At 57.1% G+C, this 18,101-nt stretch overlaps 6 protein-coding genes across 6 annotated transcripts; 2 read left to right on the top strand and 4 right to left on the bottom strand.

Annotated features, from left to right (window-relative positions):
* Window positions 1–141: 141 nt before the first annotated feature.
* On the bottom strand, window positions 142–1,866 carry FA10DRAFT_233218 (hypothetical protein; the record flags this gene model as incomplete). The annotated part of the gene is made up of 2 exons (XM_025518938.1): window positions 142–1,617; window positions 1,708–1,866. 2 exons carry the CDS (start codon window positions 1,864–1,866, stop codon window positions 142–144), a joined length of 1,635 nt encoding a protein of 544 aa, XP_025375585.1.
* A 1,168-nt stretch (window positions 1,867–3,034) lies between these two features.
* Window positions 3,035–6,792, bottom strand: FA10DRAFT_303357 (hypothetical protein). The gene is made up of 6 exons (XM_025525235.1): window positions 6,223–6,792; window positions 6,094–6,156; window positions 5,961–6,035; window positions 5,759–5,885; window positions 5,278–5,688; window positions 3,035–5,216 (listed from the first exon to the last, which is right to left on the bottom strand). The coding sequence occupies exons 1-6, from the start codon at window positions 6,685–6,687 to the stop codon at window positions 3,256–3,258; spliced, it is 3,102 nt and encodes a 1,033-aa protein (XP_025375586.1). The 5' UTR covers window positions 6,688–6,792; the 3' UTR covers window positions 3,035–3,255.
* Window positions 6,793–6,923: 131 nt separating this feature from the next.
* FA10DRAFT_268583 (seven-hairpin glycosidase) lies at window positions 6,924–9,560 on the bottom strand. Its single transcript, XM_025522393.1, has 8 exons — window positions 8,933–9,560; window positions 8,571–8,842; window positions 8,378–8,503; window positions 8,222–8,317; window positions 7,639–8,154; window positions 7,307–7,567; window positions 7,154–7,244; window positions 6,924–7,100 (listed from the first exon to the last, which is right to left on the bottom strand). Exons 1-8 carry the CDS (start codon window positions 9,503–9,505, stop codon window positions 7,050–7,052), a joined length of 1,986 nt encoding a protein of 661 aa, XP_025375587.1. The 5' UTR covers window positions 9,506–9,560; the 3' UTR covers window positions 6,924–7,049.
* Window positions 9,561–9,786: 226 nt separating this feature from the next.
* On the top strand, window positions 9,787–13,333 carry FA10DRAFT_287933 (DNA repair protein; the record flags this gene model as incomplete). Its single annotated transcript, XM_025524169.1, has 8 exons — window positions 9,787–10,193; window positions 10,265–10,387; window positions 10,450–10,507; window positions 10,566–10,832; window positions 10,895–11,043; window positions 11,097–11,500; window positions 11,564–12,417; window positions 12,479–13,333. 8 exons carry the CDS (start codon window positions 9,787–9,789, stop codon window positions 13,331–13,333), a joined length of 3,117 nt encoding a protein of 1,038 aa, XP_025375588.1.
* A 1,246-nt stretch (window positions 13,334–14,579) lies between these two features.
* Window positions 14,580–15,955, top strand: FA10DRAFT_268586 (hypothetical protein). Its single transcript, XM_025522394.1, has 3 exons — window positions 14,580–14,930; window positions 15,000–15,254; window positions 15,323–15,955. Exons 1-3 carry the CDS (start codon window positions 14,664–14,666, stop codon window positions 15,719–15,721), a joined length of 921 nt encoding a protein of 306 aa, XP_025375589.1. The 5' UTR covers window positions 14,580–14,663; the 3' UTR covers window positions 15,722–15,955.
* FA10DRAFT_162374 (PLP-dependent transferase) lies at window positions 15,713–17,813 on the bottom strand. Its single transcript, XM_025518159.1, has 5 exons — window positions 17,641–17,813; window positions 17,239–17,576; window positions 16,610–17,187; window positions 16,017–16,553; window positions 15,713–15,961 (listed from the first exon to the last, which is right to left on the bottom strand). Exons 1-5 carry the CDS (start codon window positions 17,777–17,779, stop codon window positions 15,865–15,867), a joined length of 1,689 nt encoding a protein of 562 aa, XP_025375590.1. The 5' UTR covers window positions 17,780–17,813; the 3' UTR covers window positions 15,713–15,864.
* Between the last annotated feature and the right edge of the window lie 288 nt (window positions 17,814–18,101).

Below are 18,101 nucleotides of genomic sequence, written 5' to 3' on the forward strand. Positions count from 1 at the left end.
TCCTTTGCATACACTCACAGTTTACGCACACACACTGACACACAACCACACTGTACTATTAGTAAAGAATCACAGCACCGATGAATGGGGATAATTATTGCATTTGAAAACCGAGAGCAGAAACAGGGGCCCGATGGCCGTCTAGAAAAGAAGAGCAAACACTTTCTCAAAGAAGCGCTTGACGGGGCCCATGGCGGCGAGACGTGCCCTTTCGGCGTCGACGTCTGCCTCGTCATCCTGGCGACGCTCTTCGAGGGCGTCGAGGGTGCGCCGTCCAGTTTCAAAGTCCATTTGGTCGAGAGCGACCCACTTGCTCTTGGAGACGACCTTGTAGCCGATCCAGAGGAGAAAGAAGCAGGGGATGCAGAGGTAGTTGACGACAAACGTCGGGCTGTCCCAGTGGCCGCGGAGAAAGACGGTGAAGCCGCTAAAGAGGATGACGAGGGTGAAAAAGATAAAGGCGGCATACGACGCATAGGGCTGCAGCGGCGCCTTGTACGGCAGGTCGCTGCGCGAGAGGCCGTAGTGCTTCAAGCCGTGGTAGAAGCGAATGTAGGTGAAGACGATGCACCACCAGGCAATGAGAATCGAGACGGCGCTTATGTCGTACAGATCAAGAAAGACATTGGCGACGCCGGCAGAGGAGGTGCCCATGTAGGCGAGCGGAGCGTAGAGGGCCGTAGCGGCCGTTGCCCAGATGGGAAGGCCGGCCTTTGTGCACTTTTTGAAGATGCGCGGCGCGTTTCCCTCGAGCGCGAGGCCGTAGAGGGTACGCGACGAGGCGTAGAGGTCCGACTGGCCTGCAGACCAGGTGACGGTGATGAGGACGGCATTGACAAAGTGGGGGAGCACCTTGATACCCGCCGACTCAATCGCGATCACGTATGGGCTGGCACTGGCGTTGTTGGAGCCGCTGAGCAGGCGAGGGTCGGTGTAAGGGACACAGAGCCCGACCAGGAGGACGGCGAGGACGTAAAAGGCAATGATGCGGTATGCGACACGCTTGATGGCCTTTGGCACATTCTTTCGCGGGTTCTCGACCTCGCCCACCGTCATGCCCACAATCTCGGTGCCGGCGAGGGAGAAGGCGGCGCTGATAAAGACTTGCCAGAAGGCTAGGAACCGGCCCCAGGGACCCGAGATGCCGCCGGTGGGGTTGTTGTTGGCGTCTGGCTCCCAAAACAGCTGGGCCATGGCGCCAGGGTTACGCCAGTACCGCCCACCGATGTACTCGCCTTGGGGGCCACCACCAACATCGATGACGAGGCACGTGATGATGAGAATGACGATCATGATGACCTTGAGCGAGGCGAACCAGAATTCCACCTCGCCAAAGACGCGCACGCCGAGGAAGTTGACGGCACAGACGAGGACCATGAGTATAGTAATCCAGACGGCAGGGTTGATCTTCTGGTCCGGGTCCCAGAACGAGATGACGAGCGCCGAGGCCTGTAGCTCGGTGGGGAGCGTGATGCCATAGGAGAACCAGTAGAGCCAGGCGAGGGCGGCACCCATCGATGGGTCAACGAAGCGGGCAGCGTGATGGACGAAGCCGCCGGGCGCCGGGAGGAAGGTGGCCATTTCGCCCAGGGCGACCATGAGGGCCCAGACAAAGAACTGAAGGAAGGGTTAAGACGTATAATCCTTAGGTCAGCACCTGTACGCCAAGAAGCAGTCATCGGTGCGCTGGCGAGCGACGCTACTCACGCCCATGATAAGGAAACCCAACAGGGTCGACAGGGGTCCGGCTTGGGCCAGCGACGAGCCCAGGCCGACGAAGAGGCCAGTGCCAATGGTACCGCCGAGGGCAATCATGGCCAGGTGACGACTCTTGAGATCGCGCCGCACACCGCCATCCTTGCCCATCTGATTGGCGATGCCCATCTGCTGGAGCGCGATCTCATCGTCCTTGGCCCGGTCATCGTCCTTGCTGCGGAGGATGCCCTTTTCGTTTGCCTCGTCAGCGTGCAGCCCGACGCCTCCTTCTTTGCCGCTGCTCAGGTCGTCCGCCGTCACCTCGCGCATCGATTCACGCGAGCCTCGGCTGAGAGAGGTCATTGTGCCTTGTCCTTGTTCGTTCGTTTGCTTGCTCTGGTCTACGGCTGCGACGGTGCGCGGCTACCGGAAGCGCGAGAGAGGGGGAATGCTACCGTCTGGTGGTGCTCGCCGCTCTCTCGAAAGGGGAGGAAGCGGATGTGGCTGCCACTGCGAGCGCAAGATTCAATCGAGATGTAGTTAAAGAGAAGGAGCCTCAGACGGTGAAAACCTGTCGCATGACTCGCGCACCTTAGTGGCTGCTGCTGCTGCTGCTGTTGCAGCTGCAGCTGCCGCCCGCCGCCCCTCCCCGGGTCGTCCGTCCGTCCCACAACGGCTAAACGAAAATTTCTTCGCACTCAAACGCACACTGACACAGGCCAGAGATAAGGCTGATCGGTTTTCGGTCCGTATGTGAATTTTTCTCACTTCGCCCCTTTTACCGAACACGATATGCCCTAAGCCCCCCACAACGAGAAGTGGGAACACACCAAAAAAAAAAAAAAAAAAAAAAAAAAAGGAACGGGAATGAGCGAAGAAAAAAATGAAATCTCAAGGGGAATTAAACGATTGAGTGCATTTTGAATCTCTTTTTCTTTCTTCCGAGCCCGATGATGGGTCGCCGTATAGGCCGAAGCGAACCGAGCCAGCCGGCCGTCCTGTCACCTCTTCAACTCGGCTCTTTCGACTTCGATCGAACGACTCGTGCCCTCCTCTGAAGCCCCTAGAAGCGCTGCCTCTCGAGGGGTCGTGTGCGTGTGTGCGCGTATTCATCTAGCTAGGTCCCAGGGCAATTACAGCTAGGCGATAGATAGCACCAATCCTGCGCTAAGGCAAGCGGAATTGGCGCCAGAATTCCTTAGAGTCAGTCAGTACGTCGCCTAGATGCGTAATTTCCCAGCCCGGCGGTCGAGGGCAAACGATCCACACTAGTTGAGCCGCGGGTGGAAAAGGTCGAGACGCGCTGCGCTGAGGATTAAAAAAATAAAAAATAAAAACTCATCAAACGAGAAAAAGTTGGCAGACTGTTGTCCGACGACAAGCAGACCAAACGTCAGACGCCTGCCTGCCTGTCCGGCTCAAGGACCGACGGTCTAGAGCTTCACTCTGCCGGCCGTGCAGGTACCAAAACAAGCCTCGTTTGTAGACTGCTCACATGCATACATACACGATTTGAGAGAGAAAAGAGAGAGAGAGACGAGAAACTTGAAATCGCAGGTGTCAAGAGGATCGCACATTGGGGCTTCCAGGCGCCGGCGTTGGCGCCGCGCTCTTCATGTCCTCGACCCGAGGCGCGTGAGCGACCGACGAGCCGTTGGTCTGCTGCTCGGTCCTCTCCAGCACCTTTGTTGCCTTGCCAAACGGCTCTCCGTGAACCTTGGGAGCGTTGCTCTTGAACGAGTCTGTCGAAATGTCCTCGGAGAGCGAAGTCGTACGCTGACGGGGCCCCCTTTCCCTGGCTGCTGCTGCTGTTCCTCCTCCACTCTGATCGGCCAACGCAGTCGTCCTGACAGTGGGTGAAAGCGGCTCGGGTCCTCCAGCTCTGCCGCTACTACTGCTGCTCAGCGCTTTGAGGTCTGTGTTGGATCGGTTGCGCTTCTCGGCAAATGTCTCGTTGAGGCTTCCACTCCTGCTTCGGCTGTGCGACCTCGACCGGCGTCCGCTGCCGCCCGTTGCGGGAGATCGCGGGCTTTTCGGTGTGTTGGCCTCGTCCCCGTACCCAAGCAGACGAGCGGGACTGAGCATGCGGAAGATGGCCTCGTAGTCGCCCTCTTCCTCCTCTTCCTCGACACCCTCTTCGCTGTCTTCTTCTTCCTCCTCCTCCTCCTCTTCTTCCAGCTCGTCTTGCTCCTCCTTCGATGCGCTGTCGACGATGCCCTCGCCTGCATTGCCCGCCTTCTTCTCGGCGAACTCAGCGGCAGACAGGGCGCGTGTCGTGGTGCTGCCCCTCCTGGTCGAGGTCCCCCAACCAAAGAGACGCTCGTCGGCCCAGGCCAGCGGGTGGGCCAAGGGGCTCTTTGTATCCAGCTTCTTGTCGTGGCTCTTTTGTCGCCACATCAGCGACTCCTCTCCAGCCGGGCTCTGCGCCGGTGGGGCCGACGAGGTAGGCGACGTGACAATCTTGCGGCTCTCAAAATCGTCCCAGATCTTGGGTGCCAGCTCGTCAATGAGGGCGTGGATCTCCGAGGCAATCTTGGCCCTTGTCTGCTGCAGCTCAATAATGACCTTGTAGTTGCCCGGCATGAGGCTGACAAAGAGCGGGGGAAGGCTTTTGTAAATGTCGATGCCGACTTCGGAGAACTTGAGCGTCGAGTACGCAATCGGTGGCAGGACCGAGAGCGTGTAGAAGGGCATCATGAGCTGGTGCTTGCTTGGCAGCTTGTAGCGGTGGGCAAAGTACGTGGCCACACCAGCGTAGAAGCAGTAGAGGATGGGGGTGAAGCCAAGCGACACGAGGACCTTCCAAGTAGCCAGGACGTCGCGGCCCTTGAGCTTGACCTGCGACGCAGCCAGGGCCTCCTTTGCCTTTTTACGGCTGATGATCTTGGCCAGGATGATGACAGGTGCATTGAGCAGCGCGCCAGGCAGGGCCACAGTGCCCCACATGCCCAGCAAGCCGAGACGATAGGCGAGCAGGCCCAGGCTCCGCCATCCGGCGCGCGTGGCCCGCTCGACTTGGTGATCGCGCAGGCCAGCGTAAACGAGCATCTTGTTGTAGCGCAGCACTTGATCCCTGACGGAGGCGACCCGGGGGTCGTCCTTGAATTCGAGGTAGCCGAGGATGAAGCGCCGGTTCAGCTCCACAACCTGGCTCAGGCTCGGGTGGGCGCCTGGAGGCGTGTAGAGCCGACGAGCAGCTTGGATGAGCATCAGCGTCTCATAGTCGGGCGCACGGACGGTGACGCTCTTGAGGCCATCAAACACGAGCTCCATGGCCTCGCCCACGGCCTTGCGCTTCCCCTCGCCGCCCTGCTCAAAGAGGCCGACGAGCTCCCGTGGCACATCGATTGGCGCTCCAAACTCGACGACGGCCCTCGAACGGAATTTGTGGGGGTGGAAGTAGGACAGACCGACCGGCACGATGCGCACATTTAGGCCAGGGTTGGCCGACATGGCTCCCAGGGCCATAATGACGACACCGGCTTTGAGAGGCAAGAGGTCCGTACGATCGTGGCTGCCACCTAGAGCAAAGGACTGGGATCAGCCAAGAGACACAGAAGGCGGACGAAACGGTCAGCTCACCTTCTGGGAAGATGCCAAGGCTGCCACCCTCTGCCAGCCTCTCGTACACGCTCGCATACATTTGCGTCTGATCGACATAAGGCAGGCACTGGTACTTGCAGCCCTCCATGCCCGGCTCTTTGCCACCCTCCTTCTTGTCCATCGGGCCTTCTGGCAGCTTTCCTTTGAGCGCCTCGATGGCCCGCTCGTCTTTGAACTCCTTCTTGATGCGCACTTTGGTGTCGGAGATGATCTCTTCCACCTCGGCCGTGGCATGACCTGTTGCCTTTGGCAGCAAAATCTGCCCACGGACTACGAGCTGCTTGGTGAAGTTGGACGAGTGGCCCTGCAGCAGCAGCGGATCACCTGATGGGTGGACAGAGATGGTGCCCTTGCCTGCCTTTGCACTGTCGGCAGCTCGCGCAACCGGGACTGAAAGATTTGCAAAGGTTAAAGTTCGTCAATCATCAAGACTTGCCCTCAATGGAGAGGACCAACTCACTGCTCTGCATCAGCTTGGCTGCCGCGCCAATGAATTTACGCTTGATGCTCTTTTCGGCAATCAAAAAGGCCACTCGACGTCCAGAGCCTCGCCTGACCTCTGAAGCGAGAAGAAGAGGGTCGAGGAACTGTGGATGCGCAGTCAGCGGGTGAGCTTGACTCGAGCTGTCTTTAGGGTAGGGGCCGACTCGCCGAACACATACCTGATTGTGGTGTGGGGCGGCCACAAAGATGATGGGGCCTTCATTGGGCCTGGGAATCCTCCATGCTCCTCTCGGCTGGGATGCCAGTCAGCATCAAGGGTTGGTCGTCCACTCTGCCCGACTCAGCACTCACCTGAATCGACCTAAAGAAGATGTTGATGATCAGCCTCCAAAAGAGGAGCGCAACATCGAAAGCCTAGAGGACGAAGAAGGGTGTGTTAGTCGGTTCGTCTGAACACCATCCAGCGATTGCCGCACTTACAATGTTGGTAGGCATCAGCCTCTGGCTAGCGAGGACCTTGCAGATGGCCCGCGCGACAAGGGTGGGTGTGATTCGGATGAGGGGAAAGGGCAGACCGGTGAGGAACCTGTGCAGGTCCCGGATCGTATTCTTCAGCCGCAGCGAATCGTTTGGTCTCGTTGCCCAGACGCGCTCCCTCGCTGCCGCGTCAATGGCCTTCTTCTTGTCGCTCCCTTGGCTGCTTCCCTTGGCTGTCCGCGCACCTCTCCCCTTTCGTGTCTCTTCCTTTTTCCCCTCCTCCTCCTTCTCTCCGTTCAGCTGCTGCTTTTGCCTCTGCCGGCTGTGCTCGTCGACGAGGGCCTTCGAAGCGGCCGCGTCGTCGCCCTCTGCTACCAACGCGGTAATCGACGTGGCCACAGGCGGTGGCAGCGGCGGATCCGTCGGCGGTCGTGGGTTGCTACGAGCGCGACTGGCGGGCGGCACCATAAGTTGTGTTTTGCAACTTCACACACGCACGCGAACAAGGAAAGAAGAGGAGCGCCAAAGACAAAGAAGGAAGGAGAAGCAAGAGATGATCCTAGACCAAGCTCGCGAAAGGGTGGGGAAAACCCCAAAATTGCTACTACACTAGCGAGGAGCCTCGCGCTCTGGCCCACGGTCCCTTGACCAGAGCTAGCTGCGCTTGTTCCGTCCACTGTCAAAATTCACATAAAAAGTAAATTGAGCTTCCACGTGGTCGTCAATCTCATACATTAAGCTCAGCATGCATGCGATTCCTAGGGCCCGAGCAAGATCACGCCGAGTATGGTCCCGAACGGTCTGGAAGAAGATTGTCTTTTTACATGTGCCTACGCGACATGAGTATCGAAGTGAGGCTCAAAGACGGGCAGCGGGTGGGCCTGTGTGGAGTGTGAGCTCGAGCATCATCCCAAGGAGGCAGACCAGTACCCACCTCGGTGTTGAAGACCCATCGGTCGAGCGGGACCTTGTCCTGGCTTGCAAACAGCAGGTAGAGGTACTTGAGCGTCTCAGCCAGCCAGAAGCTGCGGGAGAAGCGTCAGCTACATTTGTGTACAGCACAAGGGGTGAGAGAGTAGCATCTCACGTCTCCATCTTGTTCTCCCTCAGGAATTTTGGGTCCTTGGGGTCTGCATTGACGTCGCTGATGCCAGCATAGACGCCTGCCCGTCCAGACTTGTGCCCGTCCGGCACGCGGGCCACGTCGCGGAAGGCCATGAATATTTCCCAGCCCCATTGCCGATAGATTGGATCGCCGGTGAGGTGGAAGGCAATGTAGAGAGACTCGACCGTCTCGGGTCGCAAGATGTTGCGTGCGTCAATCAAGGGTTGCCACTTGCTAAGCGATCTGCAGAGTCCGACCGTCTCAGTCAGCTGAGCAGACCTTATGTGTGCCGACTGGCAAGGAACAAAACGCACTTCTTGATATACCAGTCCTCTCCGAGTCTGTCATCGACGCCATCGCCATCTTGTCTGAACATTGCAATCTCGGGTGACAGGCCCGTCGAAGTCTCGCGATACGTCGTGACGCATGTCTTCGTCAGCTCGCTGCCCAGGCTCCAATCCTCAAGACTCGTGGCAGAGAGGCGAGAAAGAGCCGCGAGAGAGCTGGGTGGGTAGGCTGCTCCAGCTCTGTGGAGCGAAGAGGCGTCCATCGTGTGAAAGTCGCCCTCGGGGCGCCCAGCGCCAGGCCGACGAGGGTCGCCCGAGTAGACTGCTCCGAGCATCAAACTGCCACCGATGAAGCAGACCAGGTGGTCCTGCTTGGGCACGGTGACAAACGAAGGCTTACTGTCCTGCGGTGAAAGCCTTCGCAACCCAATCTCGGCGACAAACAGGAGCGGTGGCTTGCGGCTCTTGGATGTCTTGATGAGGCGTCGCTTGATGCCCTGTACTGCGCCGCGATACATGTCGTTGTAGATCGACTCGGTTCGGCTGCAACGAAGGCGCACGCAGCGTCAGTTCAACCACCCTCGTCGGCTTTGTCAAATGAGATACTTACTTTGTCTGTAGATACTGCTTGATGAGGTACTCGTAGTACGAGTCGCCTCGTGAACCCAGGCGGATTTCCGACATGTAGAACTCTGCCGTGCTCGGGCTTGGTTGGCAAAATTAGTTGTCCTCTCCATCAACTGATCATGGGTCACAGTCAGCTCACCTGATGAAGATGGGAAGGATGCCTTCAAGGCCCGCCTGCCTGGTCGAAGAGAGCAACGCCTGCATCGGCCGCTCAGCAAGGTGCCACCATGTATCGTCACCCGTGAGGTGGGCCAGGTACTTGAATCTAAAGGGTGAACATCGTCAGGGTGGGCACGAAAAGGGGGGGATGTGTCATGTGCGCCAACACTCACTCGAGTTGAACGGTAGCCACTTCTGCCAAGCTGGCTGCGCCATTGTTGTCGACGTCGGCAAACACTTCGCCGGTAGCAAAGTCGATTTCGCGAAGGGGCATGCCCGTCTTTGTCGCCTCGAATGCCGGTCGCAGGTGTTCTGCGAGGTCCAGCGCCTTTTCGAGGAACAAGTCAGCATCGCTTGGCGCGCAGAGCGGCGAAGCTTGCGATGGATCCGAGCCACCGCAGAGGGCATGCGCGCTGAGGAGGCCACCCAGCGTACGGATGGTTGTCTGCCATGAACGAGGTACAGTCTCAATGTATCAGCTTGGCAGTCACAGTGCCTCGCCCCGGTTGCGATACCGATAGACAGAACAGCTCACCTCAAAGACGCTGAATTTGCCAGACTTGTCGCTCCACCGCAGCTCGTCGCGCACCCAGTCCCTCGCTCGCTCGTACTCCTTGCGTCTGTCGGTCAAGAGAAGCATGTCCAGCACGTCCACGATAAAGTAGCCGACGCCGCCGTCTTTTGAAAAGTTGCTCCCTTCCTTTGTCAGCGGGTGGTACTCGTCGAACCCAAACGCATCTTCGACGTAGCCAGCCCAGCTATCGTCAAAAGCCTCGAGGACGGCCTGAAGCTTCTCCTCGTCGGCATCAAAGACTGGATGCTTGGCGATCGGCCTGATTGCCAGCTCATAGGGAAGACGCTTAGCAGTTGTCGTTTTCGAGGGAGGTTGCGAATTGCTCTCGCCGTTGAAGAGGAGCGAACGAGCCACATAGATGAGACAGGCAAGGCTGACAAGCCCCGAAAGAACCTTGATCCAGATCCTAGCCGGACTCGAGCTCTGTGTAGCCTTGCTTCGCTCCTCACTGTCACCTATGCCATGTGGAGAGATGTCCTGCGTCCTCTTTTCCTGCGCTTTCGTGCCGGCAGCGCCTCGTTGCCGCACCGCCATCGCTCTCAGCCCGTTGGGTGTCTCCTACTGGTGGTGAAGGGGCGGTGATGTGGGACTGAGGAAGAAGATGGCTCAAACTAGAAGAAAAAGCCCGTGCACGCGCGCGAGAGGCCTTCGTTCAAATTTACCTAGTCAAACGTCGTGTTGTTTGTCATCTCTGCCTTCTCGCCTGCCAACTCAGCTCAACTCCGGCCGCCCATCGATCAATTGCTGCCTTGGCGGCGGCGATCAGGAGGCACGACTTGGAGGGGCTTGCCCGCCCACCCGCCCGCCCGTCCGCCATGGCTTCGCGACCCGCAAGGCACGACATTACCCACCCCAGCGAGGCCGACGCGAACGTAAGCGCCCTTGCGTCCATTGGCAACCTTCTTCCCTTTCAGAAGCACATCATCCGCTCCCTGATCCCTGCGCCCAGCGGAGGACGCCGTGAAGACGACTCGGAGCGGCTGGGAAGCTCGTCGGATGAGGACCAGGATGACCCAGACGCTCTCTTGGTCATGGCCCGGGGACTGGGCATCCGCTCAATCGTCGCCAGCATCCTCAGGCTGTATGACGGCCCGCAGCACCTCGTCGTCATTGTCAATGCCAGCGCCGAAGAGGAGAAGGGACTGGGTGACGAACTGACGACGATGGGTGTGCGCAAGCCTGGCCTCCGAAGTATCGGACACGAGACGACTGCGAAAGTGAGGTGAGTGATGCATGCAAGGTGGACGGAGACAGCAACGACTTTGCCTCATTAATCACCCTACCTTTCGCCAGACAAGAGCTCTACCTATCAGGTGGCCTTCTCAGCGTCACTTCAAGGATTCTCGTCGTAGACATGCTCAACAAGATGATCCCCACCGATCTCATCACGGGACTCGTGGTCCTGCATGCAGAGAGGTGAATTTGTCCTATGCGCGCAGTCGCACTCGTCTCTTTTCTCACCCGTTTCTCGCCTCCAGAATCTCGCCGACATGCGTCGAAAGCTTCATCGCACGGATCTTTAGACAGGAAAACAAGGTGCGCCTGCTCAGTCACGAGCAAGGATCCCTGTCATAATTGGCTGATGCGCCCACAGGAAGGATTTATCAAGGCGTTCTCAGACGAGCCCGAGCACTTTGCCGGTGGTCTGAGCCCACTGCAGACGGTGCTGGGCCAATTACACATGCGCCGCGTCGAGCTGTGGCCTCGCTTTCACAAGAACATCATTCGCGACTTGGGAAAGCGAAGGGCCGATGTCATTGAGCTGCATCAGCCCCTGTCGCGATCGATGAGGAACATTCAAAACGCAATCGTAGAGTGCTTAGATGCCACGCTTGGTGAGCTCAAGCGAGGCAGCTCCACTGTGAGTGAAGCATCTGCAGACTTTCGACTCTTCACCCTCTGCTCACTCTCCCATCTCCCCAGATCGACGTCGATGACTGCACCGTCGAGAATGCAATTTTTAGAGCCTTTGAGACCATCGTTCGCAGGCAGCTTGATCCCGTGTGGCATCGGCTAGGTCCCAAGACGAAGCAGCTCGTCAACGATCTTCGAACCCTGCGCTCTCTGTTGACGTGAGCAAATGTGCCGAGAGGAAAACATGCATCACAGCTGACTTTGGTGGCAGCTATCTGATCACGTACGATTCTGTCACCTTTCACTCCTATCTTGAGACGATCTTGGCCTCCCAATCAAGCGGAAGCAGCAGCATCCCAGGCGCGCCCAAGCAGAATCAAAGCCCGTGGCTGTTCATGGAAGCGGCAAACGTCATCTTTCGCGAGGCAAAGGCCCGTGCCTTCATTGGTGATGTGAAGAAGCAACCGAGCTCGCAGCAATCCGAATCCAACGATGGTATCAGCATGGAGGAAGAGGAAGCCGCTTTTGGTCCTTCGACGTCCTCAGCTGCCGTCCGACCGTGGTGGTTGCCACCGGGAGTGGAACCCACACTCGAGGAGCTGCCCAAGTGGCATCTTCTCCGAGAGGTCCTCGATGAGATCGAACAGGACATTCATTGGACGGATACAGACTTGAGTACGTCTTGGGAGGACAATCTTCTTGCTGCATCCATTGACTCGCTTCTCAAAATTACTACAGCTGGTAACAAAACCAATACGATCTTGATCATGACGCAGACAGAGAGGACATGCTCACAGCTGCGCGACTACGTCTCGTCTATGGATGCGTCGATCTTGGGAGGCGCATCGAGGGAAGAGGATGCGACACCCGGGCGAAAATTGATGGAGAAGCAGCTTCGTAATTACTTTCTTTGGAAGGGTGGCCTGGGCAACATGAACAGCAATCTGAGAACCACGGCCGATGTTGCACCACAGCCGGGGACAAGCAACACCAACGGAGACGCGTCCCGAGGAGCGCAAGGCCAATATGAAAGCGAAGGACTGAAAAGGAAAGAAGTCTGGGAGAGAGGTCGCGCTCCACCTAACAAGAGACGGCGACAGAGGGGAGGGAGCACCGCTGCCAGCTCTGCGACCAGTCAAGGCGACTTGCGAAGTGCACCCGAAGCCCTCGAATCAGAAGCCAACAGCTTGGCCCAGTTCATGGACAGCGCAGCGCAAAGGAATGAAGTGGACGAAGAAGCGGAACAACCAGCCGAAGGAGCGATCAATTCGGAATCTTCTGCCGATACCTTCACGCAGGTCGACTTTGACAACTATTTTGGCCTTCTCGATATGAGCGATCTCGTCGTGGTACGACCATATAGTGGTGATGATGATGACCGGAATCTCGAGGAGCTGCAGCCTCGCTTCATCGTTATGTATGATCCGGAGCCATCCTTTGTTCGCAGAATCGAGGTATACCGGAGCACACACCCGCATGTCAGCATCCGCGTGTACTTTCTCATGTACGCCGAATCAGTCGAGGAGCAGCGCTACCTCAGCAGCCTCCGTCGCGAGAAGGACAGCTTCGAGCGACTCATCCGAGAGAAGTCGGTGAGTCACTCTGCTTCCATCCAAAAGAATCGGCTATTGAGATGCTGACACGATCTCATAGATGATGGCGTTGCCATTGCAAGCCGACGGAAGGCCCGCAGAGCAGTCTTCCGATGAGAGGCTCTTGCGTACCATCAACAGCCGATTGGCAGGTGGCCAGAGGACCGCCACGTCTGAACCGCCACGAGTCATCGTCGACCTACGTGAATTTAGATCGAGCCTCCCGTCGATGCTCCATGGTGCCGGCCTCCAGGTTGTGCCCTGTACGCTGCAGGTGGGCGACTACATCCTCACCAGCGACATGTGCGTCGAGCGAAAGAGTCTGTCGGACCTGATCCAGAGCTTCAATTCGGGACGACTCTACACCCAGTGCGAGCTCATGTCGGTCCACTACCAGCATCCGATACTCCTCATCGAGTTCGATCAGGATAAATCCTTCTCGCTCCAGTCGATGAACGAGGCAAAGGGCAAGATTGTCTCTCGTGCGATTACGACAAAGACCAAGTCGCAGGACGTAGACATCCAGTCGAAACTTGTACTCTTGACGATCGCCTTTCCTCGATTGAGAATCATCTGGTCCAGCTCGCCCTATGCCACATCGGACATCTTTGCCGAGCTGAAAAACAACTATGACGAGCCGGATCTCGACAAGGTGGCCGCCGTCGGTCTCGACGAAAACTCCTCTTCCTCTGCCTTTTCGGAGAATTCGCTGAACATGACGCCACAGGACATTCTCCTCTCTCTACCAGGCATCACGACGAAGAACTTCAGGCTCGTGTCCAACTCGGTCAGAGACCTTGCAGAGCTCTTCGAGCTCGAGCTCGACGAGATTCAACACCTCATTGGCATCGAAGCGGGCAGAAAGCTCTTCGAATTCTGCAACAAGAACGTCAGGGGCAGACTCCCTGCGCTGTGACCGCTGTGCAACATTGCCCTTCGATGGCTCGCTTATACAACACTGTACTGTATTGTTTGTGTATCATTTTGCATTCTCAAAACCTTAGACGAAGAATATAGTTTCTCTTCCGTAGCGGTTGCAGTCCCTGGTCAGTAGTAACATCGCACCCGGATCCGAATAGCAACATTCTCGAAAGGCCTTCCTACTTCTCTGGCAGGCTATCCAAAGACCAGCACGCAGATAAGCCACGTTCATGGAATGAAAACGGTGCGACCTTCCCGCGCCTTGTGGCATATTGGAGCGACGTCAGTAGGATAGCGGAGCGCGATTCGCTCCACCTGCCCCTAGCTCAAAGCAAGCATGCAGCCGAAGCGTACGGGTTCTGGAGCTCAACGACTCCCTTAACGCGCACGCGTGCATGAGGAGAAGAAAGGCACGAGGCAGGCCAGGAGCCTACAGCCTAGGCGCTGACCTCATAATGTCGATCGACGATCCAAAATCTCTGACCCACACCAGTTCCATCCGAACGCCAGAGTCTGCCGGTGCTTGATCCAATCGAGATGTTGGTAATTCAAACATTATGAAAATCTAAGCTGGCAATTCAGCTGCCTCCGGGCAAAATGGCCTGATTCGCCCACCGCCTGGACCTTACGAGCTCTAATTTCCTGGCGTGAGGCGTGACCCATAGCCCAGCACGCGGGTCACTCCTCTTACTCTCTCTGGGCAAGCCATACAATCAGAGTGTGAGCATTACAAATCCAATTCAGAGGCAAGACCTGCCGGCAAATGGACAGAGGCCATTCCATCTCTTATGCTCTTCCTCTAGCCCCTTCATTCCTCTTGCCCCTCACCCAGCAGCCTCTCGAGGCGGACAAGCCTCTTGAGCGCTCACAGGGGGGCTGACAGGCAGCCAACCAGAGGCGAGGCAAAAGTCATTCGATTCGTTACCGCTCCATCATTGCAAATGAGATTGATTGGTTGAAGTGGTGTTCTAATTGATGGTAGCGTAACTTCCATTCTTTCGTTACCGTTACGGTACAAGGCCAGCATCCATGCATGGCCATTCTTCAACTGCCGAATGCCCACAAAGAAGAGTACTCTTGGAGCAGCTGCCCTCGTTAATAGTGTGTTCTCGCGCCTTTTCTGAATACAGAAAGAAACAGGATAGCATGATTCCGTCGCTCGGACCTTGTGCCGACGAGGTTGGTCGCATGATTCTCTCTTATAGCGGGGCTGACGGTTGAGCGAGTTCGTCTAAAGCCCCACTTCCTCCTTCTTCTATACCACCCAAGAGCAATCTCTCACACCGTAACCACCACTTCACACTCACTCATCCACAAAGTCGATCATGAAGTTCCTTGCAACCTTCACCGCTGCTGCTGCAGCCATTGCCTCGGTCGCTGGCCAGGCCGCGGAGACGCCGTGCGACAAGTACACGACTGCGCTCCTCAAGACCAACAATGCCACCAACCAGCTCACGGTCCTGACCCTTGTTGTCAACACGGCCCTGATCGGAAACTACCCTAACCCTGCTGGCGCACCCAAGAACAACGTCACGGGTATCCTCAACCCCGGCCAGGTCAACGGCACCGGCCCCATGGTCAACCTGCTCCCTGTACGTAATTTCTTGACGGTGCCTTTCGTGTCTTTTGTATCTTGACTAAATTTTCTCCTTTGCCCACAGTACTTCGACGGTACGCTCAAGAGCACGAACGTCAATGGCAACGCACAGTCGGTCAACTTCCTTGACGGTGGCGGAGCCGCTCCCCTCATGTCGAACATGGCCGCTTACGCCAACATGACCTCGTCCAAGCAGTACATGCTTATCACGCACCTGTACGAATTCTTTGGTGTCCTTCTCGGCTGCTCGGCCCAGAACTCTTCGTCGCCCTTCAAGAACTACGAGGGCAGGACTTCGATGTCCGAGGTTCACCGCTTCGTGAGTCTTTCTGAGGAGCAGTAACGAGGTTACACCGTGAAGAAGTATTCTAATGAGAGGCTTTGCAGATGAACCTCAACGAGACGGAGATGAACTACTTCATCCAGGAGGTCGGCGCTTCCGCTACCAGCTTCGGCGTCACGACCGAAGACGCGACGGCCATCGGCGGCGCCCTCAACAGCATGTTCAACAAGCGCTGCCTTGCCCCGGCGTCGATCGGAGGTGGCGCCAACGCCAGCCAGTCGATCTGCCTCGCTACTTCGTGCCCCGTCGCCGACCCATCCTCGTGCGCCCAGACCGGCCAGTCCTACGGTAACGGCACCAACGGTGTTGAGCCCGCCTCCGCCAGCACGTCCACCACTGGCTCCGGCAGCAGCTCTGGCAAGGACGGTGCCTCGTCGATGGTCGTTAACGTCCTTGGCGCTCTCAGCCTCGGCGCTGCTGGCCTCGTTGCCTTCAGCATGTAAAGGGTGCCATCCAAGAAGCTCATCACCTAATCACCGCCCTACTTCTTCTTGTAAACCTCAAGTTGAATCTCCCATCGGTCCCTTATTCAAAGAATCTTCGTCTTATGCAGTAGCAGTAGTAGTGAAATACCATTTGGGATCATCTACCCTTCTCTACTCAAGTATTCCTCCCCGATGACGGCCACCTGTTCTACAAGATCTCTTAAGTTTTCTACCGTCGTGGAAGGATGTGTGACGAGCCTGTTGTTCGGGTAATATTAGCAGGTTGAGATGAAACGAAGTTAGCGCAGCTCACCTGATGAAGTCGCCGATGCCTCGAGGCAGTGGTGCAAAGTCGACGGCGAATCTCTTGCGCACCTTGAGCGTCTCATAGACATGTCTTGTGGCCTTGGATAAGATCTCGCTCCTTTCTTGCTCTTCTTTGAAAGATTGGCCCTGCGGCAATGCGGGCCGGAAGCAGACCTGCAGAAATGCAGGCCCGTCATCGTCTTCGTCCGAGGCAGACGCCGGGCCCAGCTCCAGCCTGGATGCGTATGCGGGCGTTCGAATCAAATCGACGATTTCTCTGGCCAGGCTCATACCTCGCTCTACGTGCCTGGCAAAGCCCACCGAGCCCGCGCTGAGCCAAGCGAGATACATCTTGAGCGCATCGCCTCGCCGCCCGCAGCCGTATGCCATCAAAGCTGGATTTTCTCTTCGCGCCAGCTTTCGCTCGGCGTCCTTTTGCTCCTTCGACGTTGAATCTCGACCGTGGAAGAGGTACGGTGCGTCAAGAGCGTTGTTGTCGAGAGCATTTCCGTTGCGGAAGAGCGCAAAGGAGCATTGGAGCGGTCTGAATGGCATCGGTTAGCGTCGGGCGTTAGAACCAGAAGCTTTGAGGAGACTCACATGTTCAGAAGCTTGTGAGGGTTGATGGCCATCGAGTCGGCAGCTTCGATGCCGCTCATAAGTTTTCTTGCGCTTTGAGAAAACAATACGGGACCACCCCAAGATGCGTCGACGTGGAGCCAGACAGGGTGCGGCTGCTTTCGACACACCGCAGCGATCTCGTCGAGCTGATCGAATGACCCCATGACGGTCGAGCCAGAGGTTGCATTGACAAAAAAGGGAAAACCTCGGGGCGATGAGGCGGTATTTTCTTTGCTGAAGGCAGCAGAGAGAAGCAATTCGAGCTCCTTCGGATCCATTCGTCCGCGATCGTCACAAGCCACCTTGACCACGGACGACAGACCGAGACCGCACGCGATGGCGGCCTTGTCTAGGCTGTAGTGTGACTGTTCGCTGGTGAAGATAAGAGGCCGGCAAGCAGCGGCAGAGCGACCTTGCAAGCCACGGTTGGCTAGCTCCTGGCCGATCCCTAAGACGCCGTCGGTGTGAAAGAAAGGGAAAAGTGTCGACAGGGCAGTCTGCACCGCTAAAGTGTTCGATGAGGATCCACCTGGCATCGTCAGCCCATCAGAGCGGGCCTATATTCTCGTCTCAGCAAAGCATCGTTCGCACAAAAGAGTCATTCTCACCTCGTCCCAACCACACAATCTCGCGAAGGCCGATGCGCAGCATTCTTCCGCGAGACAGAGCATCGGCGAGGCGGACATGACGTGGGCATTCGCATTGATGGCCGCCAAGAGCGTCTCTGACGCTACGCCCAGCGGCTGTGGTGCTGCATAGAGCTTGTCGAGAAACCGGCCCGTCCACGGATTAACGCTGTTGTCGAGCACTTCCGACATGGCCTCGAACAGCGCCTCGTCCCCCACGCCGTCGCCCTCGTGCACACGTAGCCGGACGTTCTCTCGAAGAGACTTGCTGTCAGACCACTTTGCGACAGGAGTTCTGTCATTCTCTCCCTCTTTCATCCCTGTCCATGTTTGTCGCGACGTCAATCATGAGCATGATGAGCTCAGGATCTCAGGCTGACTCACAGGCCGTGACCAGCTTCTGGATCACCTCGAGGTAGCGAGCCACCTTTTCCGAATTACTTGACATTGCGGCTCCATGAGCATCATGTTGCCCATTTGTGGCCGCCCGGATAGCCTCTGAGGTGTCTCGGGCCATCGTCATGCGAGCAGAAGAAGATGAGTGCGTGTGCCAAGATCAATGCTGAAAGAGAAGAAAGGCTCGAGATCCGGGAATCGGGCTTGCAGAAGTGCAGTGAAGCACCGCTGATAGACGCGCGACGCGTGCAGTCGAAATTGCACCTCTCTCTCTTCCTCATTCTCATTCAGCACAAAAACGATGCCGCCGCGAAAGAAGCCGGCAGCGGAAGCAGCCACCGCAGACGCCGGGAATGCCTCGGCCATGGACGAATCGATGGCTGATTCGCCTGCTGTGGGCTCGAACGCAGATGACTCGGTGGTGCCCCAGGCAGAAGCTTCGTTTGTGA

The sequence above is a fragment of the Acaromyces ingoldii genome (assembly GCF_003144295.1).
Source record: "Acaromyces ingoldii strain MCA 4198 unplaced genomic scaffold FA10scaffold_5, whole genome shotgun sequence".
Lineage (NCBI taxonomy): Eukaryota > Fungi > Basidiomycota > Exobasidiomycetes > Exobasidiales > Cryptobasidiaceae > Acaromyces > Acaromyces ingoldii.